The following is a 12717-nucleotide window of genomic DNA, read 5'->3' as shown; positions in this document are numbered from 1 at the left end:
CCTAGGATGAGAAAAACATGAGTGCGGGGGCAAAGGGAGCATGTTTGATTTTAGCGATACAGCGTATGTGGCTGTCTGTCTGTCTGTTGTTGTTTTAAAAAAATAAATCTGAATCATAAAAATACCGCCTGCGACAGAGGGAAAAAAAACATGACCCAGTTACAGTGGACACTGATGAGATGAGGCATGTATTTCTGTGCCTCTCACTGGCCCCGACCACCCCCCCCCCCCTCCCCCCTCCAAGTTTGTCTTTATTAATGAATGAATGAATATGAAAATATCTCTGTGAAACGGAGATCGGAATGGCCGCAGTCAGGCCTGGAATTTATATTCCCTCTAAACAAGCACTCCCAGTGATGTCATGGCTAACATTCCCAGAGACTTCAGGAATAAGTCACAACTCTGCAGGGCTGTCGGACGTGTGTGTGTGTGTGTGTGTGTGTGTGTGTGTGTGTGCGTGTGTGTGTGTGTGTGTGTGTGTGAGTGTGAGTGTGAGTGATTCTCTCTATGAGAGTGTGCGTGGTAGCGGCAGGCCGTGGGAAAGGCAACCAACCACCTACACACACACACACACACACACACACACACACACACACACACACACACACACACACGGACACACACGGACACACACAGACGGACAGAAGCTGGACAGGGTCTTGTCTCCCAGACACGGGGGGAGCAGGGTAAATAAGCAGCCAGTGAGAGGATCCCTCCGCTCCCTGCTACTGGGCTAGCTTGTTTTCTTTCCTCAGTGGTTGTTTAGGTTAGCAAACAGTCTCCCATCCTCTCCCTGCTCCTGCTGTTGACCGCTGGATCCTCTAGCCTCAGGCAACACTACCATACTGTCGGGTAGAAACCTCTTATCTCCATAGTTTAACTTTTTATGTTTTCCCCTACTTGATCATACTAACTGCAGCGTCACACAAAAAGTATCAAAAATAGCAGATCTACAAGCTGAATATCACATCCCGATAGGACGCGTTTTGAACTTACAGATCAGCTATCTTTGAATTAGAATCCTGAAACGTAACGGTTTTGGAGATTTCAGCATTCAAATTCTAAAATAGCAAAAGTAGCAGATCTAGATCTGATACTTTTGATACTTTTGTGTGACGCTGTAGTATAATCAAGTGTGGATGGTGTTAATTTACAAAAAAAAACACAAAAAGTTAGAATATGGAGATAAGAGGTTTCTGCCTGACAGCAACGATAAGTTACGTAGCTGTGAGTTCAAGCGAGTTCTGTACTGTACCGTATTGTACGTAGACACTGCACTGGTAGCTATAGGTCTCCTCTGTACGTGCTTGTTGGAACGGCCACTGGGGTGTTGGTGTAAAAGAAAAGAAAATGTTTGTTTATTCTCCTGGGGAAAAAAGCGATATTCTTAAAGAACAAAATAAAATAACTGATGATGCTTTTGTAAGAGAGTAGTAGTAGTAGTAGTAGTAGTAGGCAGGCAGGCATTGTTTTGGTGGAAGGGAAATGGAAGTGTTTGTGCGCACTTCAATGTTCTAATAAATATAGTCTACCATATACAGTAAACAATCTGTCTCACACAGTCTGCTCTGCTGCTTTACGCATCCCGTCAGGGGAGAGTGTGTTTATTCGGTGAATTGACAGCTGACAAGTTGGCACGAAACTTGCAAATAGATGCATCTGCATTCTCATTGTTTATTCCAGGGCTCTTAAACGTTTTTTCAGGCCAAGGACTCCTTAGCTGAGAGAGAGAGCAGGCACCCCCCCACTACATATTGGATTCATGTTAAATGTGTGTTTTCAGACATTTAACCACTTAAACCCTAAATACTTACTTACTTGACCGTTGGCTCTGTACTTTGTCTGCTCCTTTCCCCCTCTACTACACCAACGCTCTTTGCTGAAACTAGCAGATCTACTAGCTCACAACGTGTCTGCGACGTGTTGTGAGCTTGTAGATCTGCTATTTTCGGCTAATGCTCCCCCCAGAATAGGGATGCAAGGGCTCAAGTGGTTAATGTAAAAAAATAAAAAATAAAGTCCCTATTACACAAAGATTTGGCTGCCCTCCTGCAGTATCTCTGAGGAACCCCTAGGGGTCCCGGACCCCCTGTTGAAGACTCCTGGTTTAATCATAAGAGGAAGAAGGATCTGCACGTTGTTAATTAGCACATGGTAATTGAAATGCGCCTTTTTGCATAATCCCTCCATAGATACGCACGCACACAGTTCCCTGAGCCTGATTTATACTTTAGCTGATCTACAAGCTTGTAGATTTCTATTTTCAGCGTGTGACACCCGTGCGCAACTACAGTATCTATAACTCACACATTATGCATTACATGGGAGAAGTCAGCCACAGTTTTGTGCCACTGGAGTGTTTCAGTGCCAGGGATTCACCGAAGCCGTACAAATCGTCTCTGACGGGTGGACACCTCATACGTCCAAAACTGTTACTTTTCAGGATTCAAATTCAAATTGTGTATGACGAAGTTAATTATTTAAATGAATTTACGAATAAACATGAAATCATGGAGATAAGAGGTCTCTGCCGGACAGCGTTGAAATGCAGCGTTCAAGTGGCGAAGATGCACTACACGACGCTATATGTCTCTTTTGGCCAAATGGAAATGGTGATCTTCATAAATACTTTACCTATAAGTGCCAAAATGCTTCACAAGAACGATGGTGATGTACCTAAAAGTTTCACAGAAAAATATACATTTTGACGTTCATAACTTATCAAAGTGTGATCAAATTTCACACTCTTCATGAGCTTCTCTTTCACTTCACCGGGCATTTTTGCAGTGTTGGTTGGCGGTCTGGTCCTTTGGCCATGTCGTCAACAAAACAACAAAAATAAACACGGAAGGTGTAACACTTTTGCAGACACATTATTTGCATCAGAGCTTTTATCCTGTATCTCACCTCGTCCATCTATTCCTTTGCAGGAACGGATCTTCTTGACGATGTCCAACTACATCTTCACATGCATCTTTGTGACTGAGATGGCCGTTAAGGTACAGTGTGTGTTTGCTCAAGATTTCATAATTTGTAGCAGCTACTTGTTAAGACCGGGAAAGCATCTGTGTCATTTTGTACTTTGGCTACTCAGAAATAGCAGATATACAAGCTGATGAGCATTTTAGGAAAACTAAAAAAATTAAGCAAATATTTTTTACTCAAATCTTTGCTTTTGGGGGTCCCTGGAACAACATATTTTGAGATGGGGGTCCGCGGCCAAATATGTATAATTTGGGGGTCTTTCACATGAAAAAGTTTGAGAACCACTATAGCAACATATGTTTTTCAGAAAACTTCAGCCACACTGACTGGAGTCACTACGTATGCATGTGTTTGTTGTTTTGTCTTCTTAAAAAAAATAGAAGACATTTGTAGAATCGACCTCAGGTCTTAATGGGTTAACCGGTTCTGTCAGGGACTTGTCCTGTTAAAACAGAGTGGAAGTCACGTGACTCTTTAAGTATACACCCCATGTGACAGCCTGATCTAACCTCTGACTCCTAAATTGGACACAAAACCCTTTTGGAAGACATAGACTCTGCCTGATACCTGTCAACACTGATAAGAGCAACATGGTGCAAGATAAGCTAGGGACATAAATAAAGGCTTGGAGCCCCGGACCGCTGGCGTTGCGGTCCGTGCATCTAGGCTTGATGTAGCCTGACAGCGCGTTGCGGGTTCGAGTCCCTTCTCATCTCTCTCCCCGTTTCCTGTCTACCTACTGTACTATCAATCAAGGCATAAAAAGCCCCAAAAAAATAATAAAGGCATGGTGACAGGGTCTGGAGGAATACATTCAAAATGTAGTTACAGTTACAATTCAATTCAATCTTTATTTCAGACCCAGGAAGAGCCATATCACAAGAATACAACACCACACAATAAAACAATAAATACAAATAATGCAAATAGCGCACATTGTTCAGTTTCTGACATACAAACATGTGCGCCAATTACAGATTACCTATCACCTGCAATTACCTGCATTACCTGTCAGGACAGAGGGAACCCAGGGCTTTTTGACCTGTCTGTTCATCTCCATTGATGATATGTTCAGTTCCACCAGTGATGGAAGAATTACTCAAATGTTTTACTTTTGTAAAACATTTGAGTAATACTTAAGTAAAAGTATCAATACCAATGTAGAAATATCTGTTACAAGTAAAAGTCTGATATAAAAAATGGACTTGGGTAAAAGTAACAAAAGTAAAAGCACTCATTATGCAGAATGTCTACTGTATGCACGTTTTAAAATGTATGAAATATATCAAAATCTTTTGTGACGCGTTGTGAGCTTGTAGTATAAAGTGTAAATAGGGCTGAAGTGGTTAATGTATGTTTTGTAATTATAATCCACATCTACATCTACTAGTAACAAACACATAGTTGTAACATTTGTGCTTCTGAGATGTAGTAGAGTAGAAGTAAAAGTATTGAAAATTGGGCATAGGAAGTCAAAATACCTCAAAAAATTGTAATCAAGTACAGCACTTGAGTAAATTACCACTTTTCACACATTAACAATCAGCAATATTATGCAAATCACCTGTCACGCAAATTGGCACACAGCCAAACACACACACACACACACACACACACACACACACACACACACACACACACACACACACACACACACACACACACAGCCATACACACAGCCACATTATGTTTTGTACTGTATAATACAGTGTACTCAATACTGTGCACAATACTGTAGGCAGTTAAAGAAGGTGTTGTTTTGTTGCATTGCGCTTTGAAATGCAAAAGCTAAGATATAAAGTTGTCTTCTGTTGCTTGTCCCCATTTTAATGAGTTTTTGAGAAAGAAATGCCACAGCCTCTGTTATTTTCTGCAATGTAAACAGCATGGTGGAATGATAGGGGAGTTGTGGGGGGAAAAAACTAATAAGTTTGGTATTCTTAGTCCTCCCCCTCGAAATAGACTCCATCACTCCACCAACTACAATAGCTGCGCATAATTTACTGTGCCCAGAATCCTCTGTGTCCCTCTCAAACACACCTGAGGACTGATGCTGGCAAACAACAAAACATTGCAGCACGGCATGTGACTCACAGACACAAATAGATTAGACCAGTGTTTCCCAAACAGTGGGTTCGTTCCCATTTGTGGGTTGCGGACTCATTTTTATGGGTCGCAAGAAACTTTTATTTTTCATGTCCTACATAAACAAAGATTCTAAAAAAGTATTTAAAAATATTTCCAAAAATAAAAAATAAAAAAATAGCTGCAAGCAGTGATACAGGGCCCAAGGAAGGCACTTGGCAATATGCAAAACCATAATACGCAATAAGCCATAGAAACATAGAAGACTGAACTTGAGAGAAAGAAGACCATGCAATTAACAAATGAGAATATTAAATAGCTGAGCAGAGTTCTGAGGGATTTTCAATATTAACAAGGCATGTCTTTATTATGTTGCTTATAATGGCGGATTTCAAACTCCTCTAAAAATTCTGTCAACAAGACAAAAGTTTGCCAATGTCTCTGCGTCATCCACTCAACAGAAACAATTATGCTATTCTAAATAGGCTATAGCTTTTATCACTATTCTTGGCCAGTCGGTTTAGCCTGAGCCCGGAATCGAACCTGTGATCTTTAGCAGGCGTCCAATCTACGCATTCAGCTACAACAGCCTGGTTTAAATTAGCCGAAAAGCATAACGTTATGCCTTTTATAATAATAAAGACCATATATAATTCCTACAGGGGAAACTAGGTTTCAGCTTTACCCAGCTGAGGTGGTCATATCTAACACGCAGGAGGGCAATTGGGGGATAAGAATGCCATTCATGAACACCTCAACACATTGACAGGGATCAAACTATTGACCTTATGGACTCACAGGTTGCCACTCTTCCCATTGAGCTGAGCTAGGGCCAGACTAATACAAATAAAAAGCTCCTCCCGCGGCAACCTGCCGGGGCCAGCCGTGACTAAAAACAACATCAACCAGCCAGCGGCAGCACCAGGCCAGCCCACTAACCATCTCAGAGGATGAAGTGCGCCGCGTCCTAAAGTTTTTCAACCTCTCCCAGGCTGCGGTCCCCTGATTATTTTTGGCTTTCACAATCCATAATGTGAATTATTTGATCACAGCAGCTGTTTCCTGCATCTCCATGTTCATGTTTGGATCATTCTTGATATTTTGAGGCAACTCCGGACAGTAGGTATACTGTATGATCCCCCCATGTCTCTGTGTGTCCAGATCGTAGCTCTTGGCTGGTGTTTCGGTCCGAAGGTCTACCTGAGGAGCACCTGGAACCTTCTGGATGGGATGCTGGTGATGATCTCCGTCATAGACATCCTGGTGTCTCTCATCTCCAACTCATCTCCCAAGATCCTGGGCATGCTCAGAGTGCTGAGGCTGTTGAGGACACTCAGACCTCTACGGTAAGACAGAGAACACAGTGCACAGAGCTACTGCACATGTGTGCATGGCGGGTTATCCACACACACATACTGTACATACACACACACTTCTGAACTATTTTATATTGAGGACCTCCAAATGGAATGCATTGGGCCACAGACATCACAGACATTTGATAAAAGAAATTATCCCTGAGACCCCAATCTACACCATAGAGTGTTAATTTAACTCTGAGAGGGTACAAATGGAACCAAATGTTTCCATCTGTACACGCTATACTGATGAGCCTCTCTGACCACTTACTTACTTACTTACTTACTTACTTACTTACTTACTTACTTACTTACTTACTTATTTACTGTACTGTGCACTTTCTGAGTTACAGACCTATTTGTCTGTTTGTTTCCTAACTATCCATAATTTAGCAGGGGACTCCCATGGAGCGCCCTCAAGGAATGCTGAGGATCCTACAACCCCACTTTAAAAACCACAAACGACCACGCATGCATTGTATATATGAACCACATTCTGTACGTATCATGAACGCGCAGTCGCACACACATGAATATTTATGTGCCTCACACACACACACACACACACACACACATCTCCAGAGCGGCCGACTCTTATGTCTACAGTTGGGAGTACAGCCAGATAAGCCCACTGCAGTGGCGAGTGCTGCTGGATGTCGACGGTGTGGTTTTAAGCCGTTAGAAATAAACAGAGACTTTTGTCAGCTTTGAGGTGCTGGAGACCCACACCGTGGGTCTGTGCACCAGCGTTACACCCCTCCACCCCCCCCATGGCACCAGTGTGCCGTTCAATCAACACACATATCCCTTTTAGGCTATTGTGAGAAATGCAGGATGAAATCTACAATTCCAAATGATCATGTATACTGTATGTATCTATTTATGTATATACAGTGTGTGCGTGTGTGTGCGTGGCTGCATGCTTCGCTTGGTGCACATGCTTGGTTTCTCATGTCGTGTGGGGAAGCCTTGAGGCTTTGCTGATGTTTGAATATGTATGACATTCTCAGGAAGAGCACGGAAATAAGCCGTTCATTTCACACTGTCCAATTTACCCACAAAACACTGCTGATGATGTGCACTTCAATGCATTCCTTCCTCTTTTTAAATGTTGACCTCTTTGACTTGGATGTGAAATATGCTCTGCCAAGACTGCTTTTACATTCCTTTCAACTGCTTTCATCTTTTCTTTCGTTGTGTGTGTGCGTGTGTGTGTGTGTGTGTGTGTGTGTGTGTGTGTGTGTGTGTGTGTGTGTGTGTGTGTGTGTGTGTGTGTGTGTGTGTGTGTGTGTGTGTGTGTGTGTGTGTGTGTGTGTGTGTGTGTGTGTGTGTGTGTGTGTGTGTGTGTGTACATGTTTTATGTTGTTTGCGTAGATTTTTTTAATCGTGGGTATGCACAGCACACAGTAAAATCCTCAGTGTTCGTTTAACTCTGAGGATGAAAAAAAAAAGATTACACTCTCAGATTTAAATTACCAGTCAGGATTTACTGTGCAGCCTTATCCCTGTTATGTAAACTCTGCACGAGATGGTCAATGAGCTGTTTCCCATATCGTCGCTGTCTGGTGGAAACCTTGTATGTCCAAAATCGTTCATTTAAAAAAGTATATAAAATACTAAATAGTGAAAAATACAAGCTCATAACGCTTCACATCTGCCATTTTCACTACTTGTGTGCGACACTTGTATGATGAAGTAGGGCATTCATTTACGAAAATAGTGTAAAAAGTTGAAATACGGAGATACAAGGTTTCTGCCCGACACAAATAGCCTGAAGGGATAAGCGTTAGGATGCAGTGTGTATCATGCTGACATGATACACCAGACAGTTAACTGGCATCTAATGAACAGTGGTGGACAGTAGCCAAGTACATTCACTTGAGTACTACTTAAGTAAATGTTTTGAGTATCTGTAATTACTTGAGTATTTGTAATGTTTTTATACTTCCACCCCATTACATTTCAAAGACAAATCTTATAGTTTTGACTCAACTACATTTCTAGGAAAGGAACATGTACAACATGAATTAACCAATTTAGGCTCTTCTGTACTTCAAATATAACAAAAATAGCCAATCTACAAGTTAATAACGTGTCACGATGCAATATTCACTATTATTTTTATAATATATTTTTGAACATTTCTGGAAAATCTTTTTGATGTAATATACATTTTTTAAAGCAATGTATTTTGAATTCTTCATATTTTTAAAAGCAAGTACTCCAGTACTTTAATTCAAGTTAAAGTACAAATTTGAAGAGGAGCTTTCACTTGTAGTTTGACGAGGATTATCTACACTTCATCCAAACTCAACTACTGGCGTTGAGTACCATGTCCACTTCTGCTAATGAAGTATCTGAAGTGCTGTGTTTGTCAGTATACAGTAGTACTAGGACATCCCTGTCTTCATATTAAAGGTACAATAGACCACTGTTTCCCAAAATCACAAAGTCACTAGTAAAAACCCCCTTTGTCCACTGGTGAAAATCACCTTTTTTTCAATTTTTTTTTTCAAAACAAATGTTTTAGTAAAAAAAAAATTTTTTTGGCTCAGATACTATCATTTTAAGAATGTGCTATAATAATTTGTTTATGCTAATTGACTGAGGAATTCTACTTTGGTTGATTTTTTTGACAGTTGATGCCATATTTTGAACTAGGCCTATACAGCCTTCCATTATTAGTGTTATTGGCAGAACAAGTTACTTCAAAAGTTCTCAGGCAGAAACTGGATGCAGATGCTGTCATTTTGGATGCCAATTAGGACATCCTGACACCACATAGACTGTCATCAGTGTTATAGTGGGACAGCCAACAGGATTGGGAAGCCAACTTTACTGCTTAATTATAGCGGAAGATCTTTAACAGTTACACTCTGAGACAGAGATAAATATCTTCTTACAAATTAAAGTTCATAAAAGTTAATTTAATGGTTGAGTCTGGATTAATCATCATCTTGTTTAGTTATTTCCTAATTAGAGCATCCAGTCCAGTACTTGATTCAAACTGATGCATGAATGTTCTGTTTATCACTTTATTTCCGCAATGACCTGCCTTATTTAATCACTGAGTTGTGGACCTGAGTTGCAACTTTACTTATATGCTCTTTTTTCCACTCTGCACCAAACACCTTTGTCAAAATAACAGATCTACAAGCTCACAATGATTGTTGTGAGTTTTAGATCTGCTATTTTTGGCAAACATTCCACCCAGAATAGCGATGCTGGGGTTTCAAGTGGTTAATCCGAGGGCATGGTGAGATTGGGTCTGTATTAATGTATTAATGTCCAGTAAGGAAGGTTTTAAAGTCAGCTTATAATATATTTTTAGCAACTACTGTTGAAAATACTAATGTTGTGTTAACAGGAAGCTTTCTTTTTCAAACTCTCTGTGTCAGCAGCAACAGAAGAGAGATGGGGAAATGTAAAGAAAGAAATAGGATTTGGGGGACGGCAGAAAAGACAGACAGACAGACAGACAGGCAGACAGGCAGACAGACAGACAGACAGACAGACAGACAGACAGACAGACAGACAGACAGACTAATTTATGCTCCGTAATAAATAGCCAACCCGCAAGCTCACAATGGCGCGCATCCGCAACACGTTGTGATCTTGTGGATCAGCAATTTTTGCTGCATGACACCGTCGTGCAACAAAGTAAATCGGGCTACAGACAGACAGACAGGCAGACAGACAGACAGACAGACAGACAGGCAGAGGAGAAAGTCAGATGGGAGGACATTTTTTTACACTCTGACAGGGTTAAATGAACACTGAGGGTTTTACTGTGCACTCTAGGAATTGAAGCCTTGCCAGAGACAATTCAGTCCAGTCAGCAGAGAGGAAAAAGCTTTTTTAATGAGGGCAACATTAACATGTGGAAACACAATTGATATCCACTACTGCATCGTAGTCCCATAAAAGCAAAAAACATGCCCATGAGGGCACTTTTTGCTGTGATAATAGGTACAACAGTGATGTAGTAATGCTGCAGAGCTGCATCCACGCATCACTGTTGTACAACGCTACTGTAGAGGCAGGTTTTCCTCGAAATGGTTTAGAATATATCAAATTAAGAAGACCTTTGCCTCATAATGTAAGGCTCTATATTATAGAGTCAGCAAGACTGCAACATCAGATAGCTTGGCCTAAACTACAAAGCTGCTGAGTCAGGAGGTGTTAAGTGGTAATGAACGGTCATTCCAAGTTTCTAATAGTGTTAAAGCCATAGCTATTAGAAAGTGTTTTTGGTTTTTGCTGTAAGTAAGCGAAGAAAATATCAGTGCAGTATGAAATGTAGGGTTGGTGTTCAATGGTCGTTCTGTTTTGTAGCACGGCTCCAAGTAGGCCAATCATTCGGATTCGATAAACTCAAAGTCTAAACTATGATTCAATCTTTTCACGACAAATCTGATCTACATCTTTTAATTTTGAAATTGAATACGTTTCTGTTCTAGAAGGCTGAATGGGTTTTGTCAGCACTAAAAAACTGTTCAGAATTTTGCAAAGTTAAATAGTTTTCCTCACTCTGTCCTTATCAAAGATTTGATAAGGGATTTGTATTTGATGAGTGGATTTGCCATTCTTTTTATCAACTGTTTTTGATCTTTAAAATGTTTCTCCCCAATGTATTCATTATGCCAATCCCTCCCCCATGTGTATAGTCCCTGACACTACCTCTAGGTACTGTTGGTCTTCGAGAGGGTGTAGACTAGAGTCTAGACAATGACATGTCTCCTCCAACACACATGGAGTTTCACCAGGAGGCGTAATGCATGTGGAGGAACACTTTATCCCTCTCAGTTCTACTCCCTGCTGAACAGCTGTCCCGACCAACCTGTAGGAGTCGCTAGTGCAGCGACAGAGAATGTTCTCCCCTGCCAGCTTCTCGCCCGCGAATGCGGCTTCATTGGAGCGCCTCGCCAAAGCCTAATTTATGCTCCGACGCACTACCGCACGCTGAAAATAGCAGACCTGCAAGCTCACAACGTGTCGTGGAATGCGACACGTTGTGAGCCTATAGGCCTGCTTTTTAGTGCAGACCTACAAGCCGACCAATGTCCTCTATTTTCGATGCACGACACCGTTGTGTGACAAAGTAAGACTCGGGCTTCAGCCGGAGCACTACGGCGGAATCGAACCCTGGTCATGGTGGCAGGCATCCGGATACCCTAGATGCCATTTTGAATCAGATTAATTTAAATTCCCAAGCCTAATTATATGTGCACACACGTTTCACATGAGATGAATGTTTCCTCCACTATTGCACTAGTGTAGGCCTGACCTCAATTATTCGAATAGTCGACTAATCAGTTGAGGGGTGTCTGAGTCGACTGCCAATCTCTTAGTCGAATTATGAGAAGAAAAAAATAGGTTTTCCAAATGTTTTTTCTTTTTTTTAATTATTCGACTAGAGATTTGCCTAGTTTGTTATATCAATTAACTAATATTTTGCCAAAAATAGGATATACATCAGGATTTATTGGGAGAAACCAAGCAAGTATACAAGTATGTATGTTAAATCAGACATTAACCACCCCTACAGCCCAAATGGAATGTTTTGATCTTTTCTGCATGATTCGACTGAGAGATTGGCAGTCGAATCAGACTGATTCGACTGCCAATCTCAAAAAAATAAATAACAATAGTCGACTATTAGTCGACCATAGGCAAATATTGGCCAATCAGATTAGACTATAGAAATCCAGAGTCGGGGACAGGCCTACACTAGTGCAATACCCTGTCTCTGCAAAACATCCACTGCAAGTTAATTTCACTATCAGCATATTGTCACCCTGGTTTGACTGCGGCAGCGGCGTCACGCTCCGTCATCTGTGGGAGCGTGAATGAAATATGAGTTTGTCTGTGGTTTCCCCTCTAGCAGCACTGTGCACGTGGGTCCACACACACACACACACACACACACACACACACACACACACACACACACACACACACACACACACACACACACACAGAGCATCTGAGAGGTGCTGGCTCCAATTTAGGGATAATAATTTTATGCACTCAAACCCACACACTCAATCACGATGCTCGTGTTGTTAAGCCCCATTTGTGTGGATTTTTTTTAACACTGAGCATTAAAGTTGATGATTACATAAGACGATGTGAAGAGTTTAAGCCTAACTATTCTAAACTCCACAGGCAATTCAGTAGATGTCTGATTTTCAGCTTTAAGGAAGCTGTGTACAGCTCTATTATCCACGTGCACTCGTTTGTCATCAGCGATATTAATGGCACCATTACATCGGCCAAGAGAGAAGGG

General features: G+C 41.3%; 1 protein-coding gene across 4 annotated transcripts in view; it reads left to right on the top strand.

Moving 5' to 3' along the window:
- Nucleotides 1-12717, top strand: part of cacna1g (calcium channel, voltage-dependent, T type, alpha 1G subunit) — a gene marked incomplete at its 5' end in the record, with an annotated part of 167363 nt that overhangs the window by 97067 nt on the left and 57579 nt on the right. For all 4 annotated transcript variants that reach the window (XM_084077512.1, XM_084077509.1, XM_084077510.1 and 1 more), the window contains 2 exons: nucleotides 2931-2999; nucleotides 6232-6416. In XM_084077512.1, the coding sequence (XP_083933638.1) occupies nucleotides 2931-2999; nucleotides 6232-6416 (254 nt within the window). The remainder of the gene's footprint in view (nucleotides 1-2930; nucleotides 3000-6231; nucleotides 6417-12717) is intronic.

This window comes from Gymnoscopelus microlampas (genome assembly GCF_963454915.1).
Source record: "Gymnoscopelus microlampas genome assembly, chromosome: 14".
Lineage (NCBI taxonomy): Eukaryota > Metazoa > Chordata > Actinopteri > Myctophiformes > Myctophidae > Gymnoscopelus > Gymnoscopelus microlampas.
The sequence above is the reverse complement of the archived record's forward strand: the minus strand, read 5'-3'. Positions and strand labels throughout refer to the sequence as shown.